Source organism: Barbus barbus, assembly GCF_936440315.1.
Source record: "Barbus barbus genome assembly, chromosome: 15".
NCBI classification, from domain to species: Eukaryota; Metazoa; Chordata; class Actinopteri; order Cypriniformes; family Cyprinidae; genus Barbus; species Barbus barbus.
Window position 1 is genome coordinate 17,430,362 of NC_136743.1, and position 16,980 is coordinate 17,447,341.

The 16,980-nt window shown below is 41.7% G+C and overlaps 1 protein-coding gene across 3 annotated transcripts in view; it reads right to left on the bottom strand.

The window, feature by feature from the left end:
* LOC306881504 (serine/threonine-protein phosphatase 2A regulatory subunit B'' subunit alpha-like) overlaps positions 1-16,980 on the bottom strand; it is a 92,134-nt gene that overhangs the window by 3,861 nt on the left and 71,293 nt on the right. For 2 of the 3 annotated variants that reach the window (XM_079435647.1, XM_079435646.1), the window contains 6 exons: positions 3,971-4,237; positions 3,398-3,501; positions 3,201-3,303; positions 2,345-2,419; positions 369-455; positions 124-280 (listed from right to left, as the gene is read on the bottom strand). In XM_079435647.1, coding sequence (XP_079291773.1) covers positions 124-280; positions 369-455; positions 2,345-2,419; positions 3,201-3,303; positions 3,398-3,501; positions 3,971-4,237 — 793 coding nt within the window. Of the gene's footprint in view, positions 1-123; positions 281-368; positions 456-2,344; positions 2,420-3,200; positions 3,304-3,397; positions 3,502-3,970; positions 4,238-5,710; positions 6,479-16,980 lie in introns of those variants that run through there. The other variant, XM_079435648.1, reaches the window with a different exon arrangement.

Below are 16,980 nucleotides of genomic sequence, written 5' to 3' on the forward strand. Positions count from 1 at the left end.
CATTGTTAACCCAGAAATGAGTAAATGCTGGCAGAACTTTTTGGGTGAACTATAATTTAAAAAGCGATAAAAGCTAACAAATGAGACTCATTCTGAGCAAAAACAGGTTCACTTTGTACTTACCATGGTCATTGTACCTGGCCAGATCCTTGGGGTCGATGAAGAGGTCATGGTCAGTGTCCAGCTCCCAGAACTTACAGTAAATGACATAGAAGTGCTCATAAGAGAAATAATCTGTGATTTGATTGATGTCATCCTCTTCTTCCAACAAGGCGAGAGTCTGGTGACACAGAGAGAGTGGCTTTTGATTAAATAGTTCCTTCAAGTTTTGGAAACCAATTTGAATGGTAGCATTTAACGGTGTTCACCTGGAGGAAGTTGCTTCTCCTGATCTCTGTCATGTTGATTTTGCCTGTCCAAGAGCGATTAACTGTGTAAAATATTCTTTGAATCACCTGGAGGGTAGAGAGAGGACATTGAGGATGTTAAAAAAAAAAATTCTACAAAGAAAGTGCTAGACCTAGACTAAAGTGCTTGTTTAATCTCCAAAACACTGACATGCAAAGTCATTAAATTCTGTTTGAAAACACACCATCTTTGAACAATAGATAATAAAAAGAATTGATTACTTTGGACATGATCCAAAAAAGCCTTTGAAACTGTTACAAGTTCTACATTCACGTTCTACATCATACTAACCATAGCATCCAAATACACAAAGCCTAACTGATTAAACAATTTCCAAAAACAATAATCTCTCTACATAACGGCATGTCAAACCCTAACAGTCAATGAGATGTGATCATTTGGATTTTAATGAAGCCATATTTGAGAATAAGAGACATTTTGCAGAGTGAATGCAAATTAGGGGTGTCACAGTATACCAGTATTGAGGATAACTGTGATAAAAATACTGAAATCATGTTAATTCCACATATACAATAACCCAGAGCCAATATAGTAGGTGGCAGTTATGCAGCTAAATGCTTGTCGCCACCCATCATAAAATTGAAAAAAGAGGACGTCAATTACACAGTTTATTGCTACTACTGCCACACAAAAATCACACTGAAGGAGATGACAGGCAAACGGTGCTCCACCTGTAGCCTAGAAAAATTTGCTCTTTTTTAAACTTAAGCAACTTTTGTATACTAGATGTACAGGGATACTTCAGCCGAAAATTACAAGTTGGTCATAATTTAGTCATGTTATTTCAAACACACATACATTTCACTGCTGGTCCTACATTTCACTGCTGGTTATACCCTGTATAATTGTGTATGTGACCAATAAAAATCTTGAATCTTGAAAAAAAAAAAAGAAAAAAAAAAGGCAAAAACAAAAAAGATGCTAATCAGAAAGTGAATCACAGGATTGAAGCCGTCAAGCTCAAAAAGACAAAAAAGCACCATAAAGGCCACCCACATGACATGAGTACTATATTCCAAGTTCTCTGAAGCTGAGAAAAATAACTAAATTTAAGACAGTACTTATTGAATTTTTTTCCTCCATTACAGCTCTGAAATCCCAAATCTCAAGCCATACAGGTTTGAAATGACATGAGGGTGAGTAAATGATGACAAAAATGTTCCATTTCTATATTAAACTGTTCCTTTAAGGGTTCATCATTCCATCCATAAGTTCCATCTGCCTGTAGGTACAGTCGTCTAGTGATTGGTTGTACTGAGGCATACTGAGTTATATCTAGCCCTGTGGTGACAAAGGCCCCATGCTTCAGACTCCAACAGAAAGTGTGACATCAGTGTGGATTAACATGCATTTCCTGGTAGATCAGTCCTCCTAGGAGAGATTGGTACCGGGGTGTGTCAACCAGTGCACCAGAGCAAGGAAGTGTCTAAATATGGGGTTGTGCAAGACCAGGGTCAGTGGCATCCGTGTTTCCGTGATGTCAGGCCACTTTGACGCCATTACCCTTCCCACCCCCTCCGCAGCACGTGTTGCAGCTGTCCCACAGACAGACAGACAGACGCACTGGGCTCCATGTCTCACTGTTCTGACGCTCCAGCAGCTCAGCTCAGATAGCTGGATCTGATTTACCATAAACAATTTAGTAAGCTAACAAGCTTTCAACTCAAAACCGAAATATTGAAGCAATGCTACAAATAGAGATTCCAGGTGCCAGGCTGATGATTAACCCAGGACAAAGCAAAGTCATGTTCCTGTTGACAGTAGCTGACACTAAAATAGTTGTGGAACGATGTTTAAAAACAATCAAAGAATTTTGCAGCGTGTTCCAATGACAACAAAACCACCATTCCGGTAATCTTATCTCCATGAAACCAGCTCCTGCCTGTGGCATTGAGCTCTTAATAAAGTTACTTACTGTTGTGATGTACCGGGAATGGAATTCAGGAGCATCTTTTAAAAACGTCAGCCCTGGATGAGTGTCCACGATGTCCTAATCAAAAAAACAAGAGTGAGATGACTCCTGACCTACAGTTTAAATCTACAAAGCTCCTTCTGATTGGCTACGTAAAGAATTTATTTAATTTAACATTGTTAAAGACTATATATATATATATATATATATATATATTAGAGTCCAACATTCATTGAATCAAACACAGGACAATTAGTTTGAAAATATATAATGTAATATATACAGTATATTAGTGCTGTCAAACGATTAATCGCATCCAAAATAAAAGTTTTTGTTTACATAATATATGTGTGTGTACAGTGTATATATATAAATACACACACATGAATGAAAATATTTAAGAAAAATGTTATATTTGTATATATATATATATATATATATATATATATATATATATATATATATATATATATATATATATATATATATATAAATACTGTAAATACATTTCTATATATATAATAAATATACACAGTACACACAACACATTGCATACACTAAAAAAAATATACTTTTTTGCACAGGGATTACATGTGACTAAATCTGATTCCACTTAACTATTATCAAGTGCCAGTTCAAATGCTTTTTTCCCCATCCATGACTTTAAGACATTCGTAATTTGCACATTGCTAATTGTGTGTTGTTTGTTAAAGGTAAAATGTGCAAGAAGTTGCAAGAAGACTTCACTTATTCATTATCATGAATTTATATCAACTTTTAGTAATCAGTGATGCAGAAATATAGGTAGTACTAAAAGTTTTACTTTTCACAGTTCAATGCACTGTTACAATGCTCTAACCTGTAACAGAGGGATTAAATCTTCTTGTTCCAGGTAACTGCAGCCTGGTTTGGCCAGCAAGTAAACAAACTTGGATGCATCATCATAGCAGCTGTGTAATAACCTGTGAAGAAGAATTAGGGCAAAAAGTCTCAATCAGATGCTATACAAGGCTACAAAGCGCTTCAATGGAAAGTGATAAGTGTGCTGACACTTACTTTCTCCATGTTGCAATGAATGAGTGAACAGAAACAAAACCTGTCCTCTCTCCACCAGCGCAAATAAACATTGGTGCTTTCCAAAAGAGGGGACACCCGCAAGCCTGTGAAAAGATATTTTGTTGCATATTCAAATGGCACTGACATAAGAAGCCCTATCCACTATCATGTTTAGTCACAAAAATATAAGCAGTGTATATAACACATTTGTATTACTTTACTTAAATTCAGTAAAAACAGCTTTACTTAAAAAGAAATAAAATAAATCATTCTAAATGATAAGATGCTCTGTAAGTGTAAACGTCAGGATGGGTTATTCTGTTGATATTTCTTCATTTTATGATACGGTTTATATAATATTCACACAGTGAGAACATAAAATAGGATGTTGTTATGAAATGGCATCCATTATGGTGCTGTGGCAATACAATTTGGCAAGCACATCTGCGGATGAGGACTTTGTAAAGCAAGTGTCAGTTTACATGTTCAGAACTGTCAATCCAAGAATGCTAAGAACAGTTCAGAGATTATGAAATCTCATTTTAAGAAAAACAAGTCACAATTCATATGCACCTTTGCTATCTTCCCCATTTCATAAATGTCAGCTTTCTCCTCCTCAAACTCTGTGAAGGCCGCCTCGATTTTGGCAATGGCCTCGTCATAGTTGGCTGCACAGTTTGGAAGGCCTTTGGGGAAGTAGAAGCGTGGAATGTTTATGGAGGAGGGTGGGGGAGTGGCCACTACTTTGGCTGGCGGAGGGCTGGGTGGCCGTGGGGTTGGCGAGGGGGGTGCAGGTGCTCGAGCTGGAGGAGGTGTTCCAGGTTTCTTCTCAGGCTGGATCTATTGAGACAGAAAGAGACAATTAGAGAAAGGACCTCTATGGGTTTGACAACTTTTTAGGCCAAGCTGTATATTGATTGTCCTCAAAGACATTCAGCTGAAGAGGATGATATGAGTGACATTTTGAAACAGATCTCAAAAGACAAGCTAACAACAAAGTTAGCTGAAGATGTGCTTGAAGTAAACAGTGCATATAAGAAATGGTGTTAATAGAGATGTACGTACAAATGATGAATGACCACTCAGATGTCACAAGACGTGTTCTTACCATGCAAACCAAGCTAACCACATCCTAGCATTTTAAGCTGTTCATATTTGCATGACAAGATGTAGAAGTAAGAAACAGTAAGAAAATTTCAGGAATGGCTTCAACCAGTATTGAGAATATTGAGAAAATATCAAAGCAGCACACATTTTATATTTAGTGCACATTTTCTCATAAGTGTTTACTTCAGCATCATCTCCAAACTCTTCAGATTATTTGAAGTATATGTAGCAATATGCAGTATGAAATGAAAGTAAACATTGTCTTTAAAGATGTCCATGACGCTAAAGATGGCTGCTTAATCTTTAGCTATCTTTTGGAGAACTTTGTGTGAAATTTTCACCTGGTACTCGCTGTGCGAGGATGCTGGCTCTCATTCTGATAACATATTCACAGTGATGAAGTGAAGCAGATTATCAGTAAAACCATAGCCGGCCTCACCAACTTTCCTGCCGATGTGATGACAAGAACTCCTCAACAAAAATAAGACCGATATTTTCCATCTAACCTCACTGCCCTCACCAAAACAAGCCGAATACTTCATTTCAGGGGATTTGTTTCTACCTATATTTATTTCTCGATGATCTAATGGTGAAGTGGAATGATTTGTGCTCAGCTCTTTGTGGACTGGATAAATGATTGGGACATTTCGCATGGTGCTCCAAAACGCTGTATGCATACAGTCTAATTCACAGGCCCGACACTGACAGCTGATGGCCATTTCCTTCATTCTTTTCAGACGGGACCTTGCAGCACCAAGGTTAAACTTCTAATAACAAGCTGTGGAAATGTCTAACACATTCTATTCATAGTCTTGACATACTGTTCTTATTCTGGTCTCTGGGCAAAACCCTAGAGAGACAGTGCACACCTAAGGCAGCTTATTTCTGAACAGCACAGTCTTACTGTCAATCAAACAGAAAGAGAGCTGTTGAAGTGTGACTGAATTTTGGAGAAATCCACTGCAAGTGGGGCAGGCCTGCATGGACGTTTTGAAGAGAGCAGCTGCAGCTCGAGCCCATCCCGTCCACTTCCTCCCCCTCTTCGAAGCTCCTGTGCGCAACACTTGGACACTGTATTCCTGCCCTGCCTCACCCCCTTCCACTGTCCTATTAATAAACACTTTGGTATGTGAATAGTTTGTCTTGTCTGGAATGTGAGAGTTAGACACGGCATTCTTTGCTGAACTACAGAGGTTGGCTACTGACCTGGGCTTGCTGGAAAGACTTGAGCCTTTTCTTGAACCGTGATGGAAGAACAAAGTCACAGCCTCGGGCCAAAAAGGCCAGTTCACCCCGCAAGTCGGGATCCTCCTTTAACGACGCCTCCTTGATCATCATATTGGCAATGTCAAAGGATTCAAAAAGTAAGAACTGAGAAAAAGCCCCTTAAAAAAGAAAAATGGACAAGCTATTCCTACAGTACGTCCCAAGAGACTTCTGTCAAGGAGGATCAGCTTCCGTTTAAGAGCTCGCAGACAACTCCGTTCTGGCCACTGTCCCTCGTACACGCTTTTTCCCAGTGGTCCACTCACTTCAAACTCTCAACTCCAGGCTTTGTCCAGGGATGCAAGGTGGATGCGTCTTGGCGAACAGAGCAACTCCTAGAATTGTGCCTGCTACTGTGACGGCTGGAATCCAGGAGCATTGTACCAAAGAGGCCAGGCCGCCAGCCTCCTGATTGCTTTTCGAAACTACAAAACACAAAATCTCAACTCAAGTCCATACCCAACGGGTTCCAGCCCTGCGAAACATGAGCCGCTCTGGGGTCTGCCTCCCGGTCCAGTCCCCTTTCTCTCTCTCTCTGTGCCCGTCCTGTCCTGATGAGGGGAGGGGGATCAGCTGTCTCAAATGTCCGTATGGGTGAGCAAGTTGTATTATGGGAATGGAAGCGTCCTCCCATCCCCAAACAGAAAGACTAAAGTTAGCCAGTGCACAGATGAAGTGCAAATTGCTCGATCAAGACTTTGTTTACGTGCAGAGGAAGGCAGAGAGAGGGGGAAGATAGCTTAGAGGGCCAGGCCCCTGCGATATTCGGCTCCCAAGGGTTCATGGGGTGCACTTGGGGAGTGGAGTAATAGGACGAGTCAGAAATGTTCCAGGGCACTGCACCCACAGAGCAACATTAATGTCTGGAGTGCACAGAGCTTCCTCTCTGCTCTAGAAAGTTTACAAGTAACCGACAAATGAACTTCATACTCGAGTCAGGCGATGCACGACTGGTGTTCTACTATGAGAATAATAGCCCTGATGAGTCATGTCATGTTCGCATCAACAACTCAAGTAAAAGTGCACACTAGATCATCTTGATCTACTGACCTCAGTAAACTGATCAGAGATAAATCTAAAAATGTCACAAAAATGTTGTCATTTTGATAAAATCACTCTAAATCAGTTATCTATTTGTTCTTTATTTGTAAATTAGCAGGAGCTGTATATCCAAATGACACTGGCATCAGCACAAAATTGTTCCTATAAATCAGTTGTTCTCAACCTTTGCGACTCCAACTCTGTTCACAGCAATATTAGAAGGCTCCATGATTTTTCCAGTTGTTTGCGATTTACTGGATATTTGCTAGACTTTTCAGGCCTATAAATCACACTTTTAAAATCAGACTACCTCATATATCCTTAAAAGACAGTGGGAACTCTGGTTGTTGAGAAAAACAAAACAAAAACTGTTGTGGAGTTAGAAATGAATAAAAATATTGAATATCTTGATTTTTAGTTTTTTTTTTTAATTTGCCAAGCGAAAAGACCGAATAAATTGTACAGAACAATGACATGACGTGATCAAATAGCAACCACCGTATAGTGAGAGGTGTGCACTCTTTATTATGCAGCAAACATTTCGGGAATGTGTGGAAGCATTTAAAACTGTCCAAGAAAAACGCAAAAATCATTACAAGCACCGACAGCGAGAGACTGTTTAGAACTGCATCGCATGTCTTCCATGAGAAGAGGAAGGGGTGGTTATTGCTGGTTACTGTATGATGATTGAAACTGCAAAAAAATGGCCTTAAACAGTTAGTAAATAAACTGCAGACTGTTATGTTTTCTAATGCACAACATCTCTATTAATACATTTATAAAATTCACACAGTGGTCAACTTGGGATCTGTAATATTTTCTAATGTTTTAAAAGAAGTCTCTTCTGCTTATTAAGGCTGCATTTATTTGTACAGTAAAATACATGCCTTGGAGGGGTCTCAAAAATGGCCAAAAAATATTATTTCACTAATTTATTATTTTTTAAGTTAAATTTTGCTTTGTTGGTATAGTGTCCGCTAGAATGTTAAAACATGTTCAGTGTTAAATATTTTGAAATTGTTTTGTAATCGATTTTTAAAGCAAGACAAAACAGTAACAATCACATTTTAGCTATTTAATTTATGCAATTGTGAAAAAACTGTGCTCGGTATTCGGCCTTCAGCCCAGTGTTTCATTTTATTCCACCTTTTTGATCCAGGAAAAATCTTTTCATATTTAAATAAATAAATAAATAAATAAATAAATAAATAAATGTGCGTCTGTTTCAAGGACAAAAACCAAAACTCCTCAAAAACTTCACACTCCTCATTTCCCATACTGCCCTTGCGAACTAGAAAACAGAGAACTAAAAAGGTATAGTGACACCTAGTGTCTATGCTTATAAATTATCCACTGGCTGTCTTTCCAGAAATTCACACATCGTGGTGTGTGGGTTATATTGACAGACAGCTGCGTTAGTCAGCGCCATGTTTACATTTTATCTGCACAAATAAACCAATGAACTTTTCAAGAAGAATAAGAAAAAAGTTGTGGTAATGGAGCTGATCTCTTTGCGTAACTAAGTTCTAACACCCAGCAGATCTTCTCCCCTTTCCTTTAAGCCTTATAAATAACACTCGCTGTACAGGAGGCCTCCTGACATTTCAGCTGTACATAGCAATCCCAGCATTCCCTGTTCTGTCTCCGGCAGCTGTTAGGAGAATATCAAACGCATCAAGATTCCTCTGTGGGCAGGGCAGAGGGACATAAAGAGGCCTGCCTGCTGCTAACACCATTAGCCTCATCAAGTGCATAGGCCTTTGGAGGAGCAGAAGAGATGCACGCACATTTCCAAGTGCATGTAATGAAATACTTATTCTTGTGTAGGCCATTTCTTAGGCCGAAAAACAAACCTGCTGTAAATAGAACATTAATGAACTTATCTTCCATGAAACAAGTAACCTCAGAACCAGATTATAGTTAGCATGCTTCTGACTCATCCTGTATTCTAGCACACTAGGGATCTAGTATGGAAAATGACACAGGCCAAATTCGAACCCCACGGGAGAACTAATCCCATTATGGCTCATGCACGCTGCACCATGGCCAGGACTGTAGCTAGGAATTCTAGTCATCCATCTTTTTTAAGTGAAGTTCAGACAGGGACAAGTCTTGGTGGACGGTTCACGTGTGCCAACACGTTGCATGATGATGCTTTTGTGCAGACAACTCAACTTTATATCACGTTCAAGCCATTTTACAATCTCACCATTATTACAAAACTGAATATTACCTGGATCAAAGCCTTATTATCTCTATTACCTCTTAATTTTGTTGCATTTTTTTTCTTGTGATTAGCTTGTGTTCTTCTTTGTTGTAAACACTCTTTTATCTGTTCTTATATACAGTATTTTATAAAAATTATTTTAGCTGAATTACAAACTCTTGTGATCTTTTGTCTGTAGTAAATCAAATGTTTCGTTCACACTAATGTTTTATGTTCAGTTTGCTGTTGAGTGTTGTAAAAACTTCTCTTCAGTCAAAGCAAAAAGCTAGTTTTTAAGAGATGGAAATTATAAGCAGGTCTTGTACCATGCAGTTTTGCAGTTTCTTGGCATGTGTGTTATGTTTAGTTTTCTGTTAAAATGCCTTGTCAACTTTCTTTTTCTTTGTTCTTCACACAAAGCGTACCAGGTTACGTATGTAACCATGGTTCCCTGAGAGGGAACGAGACACTGCGTCCTCTAGAGGTCACTATGGGAAACTCCATCTACGTGACCCGTGTCTGAAGCATATATGCAAAACACCAAATTTTGGCCGGTGACAGCCTATGACGTCACTCCCGGTGCGACCACAGTATAAAAGGGCGCCGGGAGAAAGCGTCATCCACTTCTTCGTCTGAAGATGCATCCGAAGCATGGCCTAAAGTCTAGAGGACGCAGTGTCTTGTTCCCTCTCAGGGAACCATGGTTACATACGTAACCTGGTACGTTCCCTATCAAGGGAATTTCGAACTGCGTCCTCTAGAGGTCGCTATGGGGAACGATATACCCACGCCGCCATGCTGAGGGAAGTGCATGCCATTCCAAAGGAGAGCACTAAGCATCAACTCTTTATCAAAAGATAAAGGAGTTGTCCCTGGGATGAATTGACGGCTGTCAGTGACATTATCCCCTTCAGCCAAAGGCCTGAGTTTCATACCCCGGAACTTACCTGATAGAGGCCGGACCTCCTGGACCTTGGGTAAAACTCAAGGCTTGGAATCAAAAAGAAGGATTCCTTTAAGGGGATACGACCAAGCGCTTAGGATAGTACCTAAGCCTGGCCTGTCACCCAGGGGCTACTGCTTGCTCAAGAGCTCGCTGAAGGAACTGTATCAACAGATCCTTAGTAGTAGCCCCCGTTCAAATAGTATCACTGGGGATACATAGGTAGAGTGGGGCCCAAGGAGACCGGGGCCTAACCGACTCAAAGAATGGGACGAAGCCTCAGCGCGTAACCCATACCATACAGGATTTTTAGAAAAGACCACAAAACACTCAGTGTGCAATCTTACCACAGCGTGGCTTTCAGAAAGTGCACAAAGACTAGCGTGCGCACTTACCATATCATGGATTTATAAATATCGTTCTTTTAAAAATGCTCTGGAGGGAGCAGCATGCTCATAGATAACCCTCTAAGCGAGGGGAGCAGTGCCGGCACGACCAACAAGGAGAGCTAGTGAGGGAGCAGCATGCTCAAAGTAGCCCTCTATAAAGAGGAGAGTAATACTAGCTCTACCAAAAACAGAGCTCTAGAGAGCGGAGAACTTAACTCTCAGTTCATGAGAGGATACTAGCACATACGTGAGTAGAGTGGGGCCCAAGGTGAAAACCGGGACCTAACCGACTCAATGAATGGGACGAAGCCTCAGCGCGTAACCCACACCATACAGGATTTTTAGAAAAGACCGCAAAACACTTGGTGTGCGATCTTACCACAGCGTGGCTTTCAGAAAGTGCCCAGAGACTAGCGTGCGCACTTACCATAATCATGGATTTGAAAATTCTATTCTCCAAATGCTCTAGAGGAAGCAGCATGCTCATAAGTGACCCTCAAATGAGGGGAGCGATGCTAGCTCTACCAAGGCATAGCTCTGAAAAGTGAAAAACTTAACCCTCAACATAATAGGGGACTCAGACGCTCATAAGGGAGCGGCATGCTCATATGTGATCCTCTATAGAGAGGAGAGAAATGCCAGCTCGACCCACAAGAAGAGCAGCATGCTCATAGGTGACCCTCTATAATGAGGGGAAGCAATGCTAGTTCCACCAAGGCAGAGCTCTGGATAGCGGAAAAACTCAACTCTCAGCATGAGAGGATACTCAGCACATACATGAGTAGAGTGGGGCCTAAGGTAAAAACCGAGGCCTAACCAACTCAAAGAATGGGACGAAGCCTCAGCGCGTAACCCATACCATACAGGATTTTTAGAAAAGGCCGCAAAACACTTGGTGTGCGATCTTACCACAGCGTGGTTTTTAGAAAAATGCACAGAGACTAGCGTGCGCACTTACCATTTAATATGGATTTTAGAAACCGTATTGTCAGATGCTCTCAGGAGGGAGCAGCATGTTCATAGATGGCCCTCTAAATGAGGGGAACAATGCTAATTCTACCAAGAAAAAGAAGAACTTGACTCTCAACATGAGAGGGAACTCAGACGCTCCGAAGGGAGCGGCACGCTCATTAGTGACCCTCTAATAAGGGGAGCGATGCCAGCTCACCTAACAAAGAGAGCTCAGAAAGGGACTATGAGAGAAACCTGACAAGGAGGCCTAAAGAAGGCCTGACGTGCTGATACTGAAAAACGGAGCTCTGAGAGCGGAGACTCGACTCTCATAAGAGAGGAACTCGGACACTCAGCAGGGAGCGGCATGCTTGTAGGCAATCCTATAAGAGAGGGAAGCAATGCCAGCTCGACCAACAGGGTAGAGCTCGGAGGGGTACAGCAGCAACGAGGCATACCCAACAACCCAATCAGGCTGCTGGAAATAGTATCAGGGTAAAAAGGTAACTGAACAGAAGGCAACAAGGGTTAGGGAGACTGCTACTTGAAACCCTAATAAGGGTGAGCAGTTCTAAGCTAAACCTCTATGCACCTATCATGGCCTCGTTTGAGAACAAAGGGCCAGACTAGAAAATGCTGCTCCTAGAGCAAAGCATAGTAATAAAGACGCTCAACACCACACCTGATACCATTTTTTAAAAAGTTCGAATGGTATAAAACACACATACCAGCGAATCTGAAAAATTGGATCGTACTCACCCATCCACGGATCCCGCGCATAAGATCAGACCCAGAGGCTGTGGTCCAGAAGTGGCCTAGGTCCAGATCATCAGTAAGTCAGGTTCTAAAAAGCATAGAACCTAACCAAAACATCATAGATCCGGTGTGGGAAAAATGTAAGCGCAGGAGGTGCTCACCTAACCTCAGTTAGGTGGAGTGAACGGAGGTTGCAGGGGAATTAGAGAGGGAGATGTAAAGGCCCCCTGAAGGAAGGAGAGATGTCTCAACTTTCATCCTGGCCCGGGTGAGAGCGTTGTGAACGCCTCCTCCAGACCACGTCCCTCAGGTTCTGCCTACCTCCCTTCGACCCGCGCTTCCCTGAAGCCCTACCCGCAGGCGGGGGAGGGGCGCGAGTCGCGACACTAGCCTTCTGCACCCATCTTTGATCCTCAGATCCAGATGGGCCAGGACCCCCGCGTTGTTTGGGCTCAGACCTGGACCTTCTCGGGATGAAGGTTTTAAAAGGCGCTGAGCACGCCTTCGCCTCCCTAAACTTTTCAACCACCGCCTCGACGGAGGTACCAAAAAGTTCGGAAGGCGAAACCGGAGCATCGAGAAGAAAGCCCCTCTCTTTCTTAACAACGTCTGCCAGGTTCGACCACAGCTGTCTCTCTGTTACCACCATGGCCGCCATGGACCTGCCCATAGCAGAGGCGGCCTGTTTGGTGGCTCGCAGAGCCAAATCAGTGGTGCGGCGCAACTCAGTCACCTCGTCAGGGGAAAGACCCTGACCTTTATCCAGGTCTTTCAGCAGATCAGCCTGATAAGCCTGAAGCACTGCCATCGTGTGCAACGAAGCGACAGCCTGACCTGCTGCTGCGTATGCCTTACCATTTAAGCGGGATGTCATCTGAAGGGGCTTAGATGGCAAGGAAGGAACCTGAAGAGAGGATGCCTTGCCCTCAGAGAGATAGCCAGCTAGCGTCTCTTCTATGGGAGGCATCCGCTCATAGCCGTTCTCCCGAATCCCCTCAATATTAGCATAACTAGTATGCTGAAATCTATAAATACGAGAGGAAAACGGCTTTTTCCATTCCTTCTCAACCTCCGCATGAAGATCAGGAAGGAAAGGAAGGTTCACTTGAGCTGGGGGGTTATGGCCAGAAAGATAGCGCTCATCGAGACTACCCCGCGGCGCCATCATCCTAGCCCGCTTCCACGGCAAGTCAAGCCTTGCCGAGGCGCGTTCCATAACCTCCAACAGCTCCTCATACGCAGGGCAGGAGGATTGAGAGGGCTCAGTCTCAACTTCTTCACCCTCAGACATCTCCTGCTCTTCCTGGGCAGAGCCCAGCAGAGCACTAGCTGCTGAATCAGATGGCGCCAGTGAAATCGCGTCATCTTCATCCAGCAGTTCGCCCTCGCTCGCGACTAATGAGCGTGAGAAGGAAAGCCCTCTCTCTAACTCACAAGCGAGACCCACCTGCGAGCCCCATGAGCTCATTTTCCTCCGTGCCTCAGAAGCAGATGGCTGTCCCTCTTTCCTCAAAAAGAGAGACAAACGAGAGCGGAAAAACGCTCACAGTGCACGCATACTGCTCCCTCGAGAACATCGCGTGCGTGCTCTTCACCCAAACAAAAAACGCAAAGATTGTGTGAGTCATCAGGTGTCAGATAACGCGGACACAGATGCACACACTTAAACGCCTTGCTAGTGCTCGCCATAATAAGAGAAAAACCGTTCTTACCTCGTAAATACACGCTTCAAACAAAGCAGTCATTGAAGACAAAGAAGAGGATGACGCTTTCTCCCGGCGCCCTTTTATACTGTGGTCGCACCGGGAGTGACGTCATAGGCTGTCGCCGGCCAAAGTTTGGTTTTTTGTATATATGCTTCAGAAACGGGTCACGTAGATGGAGTTCCCCATAGCGACCTCTAGAGGACGCAGTGTCTCGTTCCCTCTCAGGGAACCATGGTTACATACGTAACCTGGTACGCTTTGTGTGAAGAACAAAGAAAAAGAAAGTTTAAAAAAAAATAAAAGCTGGTTTTGTATGGTTTCGGTTGCGCTTTTTCATGGATTTCAATTTTTATGGCTAAAATGGGTTTCACATTGACCTTTAGAGGTAATAATACACTATTTCTTTTTAGAGTAATACAGTTTTTGTATTAAATATTTGTGGTAGAGTAATACAAAGCTAAAAATGGTCATGAATGATCATGATGTTTCCCAGCAGATGGGCCTTGTGTTCCACTTATCAGGCCAAACATTTGAGCTACTACAAGACGATCAAGCATACACCGTATGAAGTAGTATGAAGAATTCTAGGGCTTGTGCATTTTTAGTTGATTACATTTCTTGCAAAGTCATGATGCCTGACAAATCACGGCAGAATGCCAAGAAACACTAGGGCAGGCCAGGACTTTACTGTCCTCTGCTGAAGAACAATATAAACACAAGAGTGTCACCTTGCCTGGTGAGGGTCTGTGGAACCAGCAGCACTTGTTCTGAATACAGGGTTACATTCTGAAGACCTTCACGGAGTTCCCTCTCTATTGTTGGCATAACTATTTTTTATATTGCAGACTCCTTGACACCAAGTCTTGTACAGTGCTGGCTGAGAAATGCATAATGTCTTGGTCTAAATGTGCTCCAGTTAATACTAACATATTATCAGAACAGCTGGAACATTCCAAAGCACAGGTAATAATAAATATATACACTACCATTAGGGTTTCAAAAAGGTGGAAAATTTCCAGTAAATTTCAGAAACATTCCAGAAATTTTGGAAGGTTTCCAGGATTTTTTAGTAAATTCTGGGAATTTTTGGAAAGTTTTCAGAAATGTTTCAACCCTAACTACCATACAAACATTTGGGATTGGTAAAATATTTAATGTTGTTCTCACCAAGGCTGCATTTATTTGATCACTGTCATATTGTGAAATATTATTATATTTGTTATTAGTTGAAAATAACGATTTTCTATTTGAATATGTTTTAAAATGCAATTCATTCCTGTGATGACAAAAAAAAGTTTTTAGCAGCCAACGGCTCTACTTCAGAAATCAATCTAATATGCTGATTTGGTGCTGAAGAAACATTTCTTGTCAATATTGTTGAAAACTGTTGTGCTGCTTAATATATTTACGAAACTGTGATACACTTTTTCAGAATTCTTAGAAAGTTCAAAAGAATAGCTTTTTTTTGGAGTATCATGAAGTATCTTAACAATACAAGTCTGTTACTTTTGAACCACTTAATGCGTCCATGCTGAATAAATGTATTAAAAAGGTTAAAAAAAAAATTATTGACCTCAAACTTTTAAAATGTTTTGTATATAAATATAATTTTTACATTTATAAACATTTATATTTAAAAATATATTTACTTAAAATATAACCAATATAAGTAAATTATATTATAAAAAATATAAATAAATGATGACATATAACAGGTAAATATTTACCATAGGTAAATAGTCATGGCCTATCTTTGGAGGTATTTTGTGGGGCTGCATTATGAAACAGTTTTTGGGTGCTAAAGCAGAGATGGGCTTCTCAATGCTAGCATATGAGTGGATTCGCTGAGACCAGCAGAGCTGTGCAACACTGGGAAATCCTATGAGCAAGAAGAGTTCATACACAGCCCTCACCTTCAGCTCCAGAATCACACCTGTCTGCCTGCTTATGCCAGCCAGCTTGTTCTAGGACGTGCTGTAACAGCTCCTGGGCCTCTCGATGGCTCTGCAGGTGCTGAGTATGTTCTTGCACTGACAGGAGCTGGGCTCATCACACCTGTCTCCTTCCCATCATCCCGGACACTCTAGCACCACGCTGAGTCTTCAATTAACAGCGATTCCACTCTGTGGGATTCCAGAGCTATCAGAGCGATGTGCGTGTGTCATCCGTCCACTGCCATGACCTATCAAAATGATCTCCTTAACCTTTAGAAGATAGTTTTCCACTACAACAGAACTGTCTTTCTAGGATTTGGAAATACCCATGGTGTATTGCTCTTATTGACACTCAAATAGTCCAATAATCTTGAGAATCTGGCTAAATTTGTTGCATTTCTGGGAATAATAATGTTTTCATTCCATCAATTTTCAGCAGGTCTCAGTTGCACAGTGTTCGGATGCCATCGCCAGCTGAAGCCCAGTACACCCCTCTTCCCCTGGGCACCGCTTACTTTATACCGTCACAATGTGCGATTGACACCAGCGATGTGACGGTACTGAGTACTTCAGAGCAATCAGAGGGTTCTCTTCGCTCCAAATACTAAGAAAAAGTGCATAGCTGCCTGAAAGCAGTTATTCAGAGTTTAATTTCAGCTTTCAAAGCTATGCTTAGTGTTTTGATTTATGGCACAGCAAGTGCAGCACATGCCTCTGAGACTGGAGGAGGATGGGGCACAGAGGAGGCGCGCAGTTATATTAGATCCTTATTGAAAGTGAGGAGACGAGACAAGAAGAGGAGGATGACTGTGCCTGTATTTCAGAGACAGACAGACAGAGCGATGGAGGGATAAAGAAAGCAGTAGACAGACAGAGAGTGACATTTTAAGAAATATGAAAGAATAATGAGAGCCATAACTAACAAAAAGCGACAGATAAACAAAGCAACAGGTAGAGAGACAGAGAGAGTCAACGACAGAGATAAATACAGTGAGTGACAGGTTGAGCAACAGACGGACAGAGAGATAGAGAGTGACAGATAGACAGACAGAGGAAGAGAGAGAGACACAGGAGGGAAAAAAAACAACAACCAATCTCTGAGTTTTGGTCATCAATTTACAAAGAGAAATTTAAAAAAAGAAATTTTAAATGTAAAAAAAAAAAAAAGCAAAAAAAAAAACAACAACTGCCAATCTAAGAGATACTAGCCCCTTTCACACATACAGACTTTACTGGTAAATTACCTTTTCAAAAATACCGCTAAATTCGTTCCAGCAATTTACC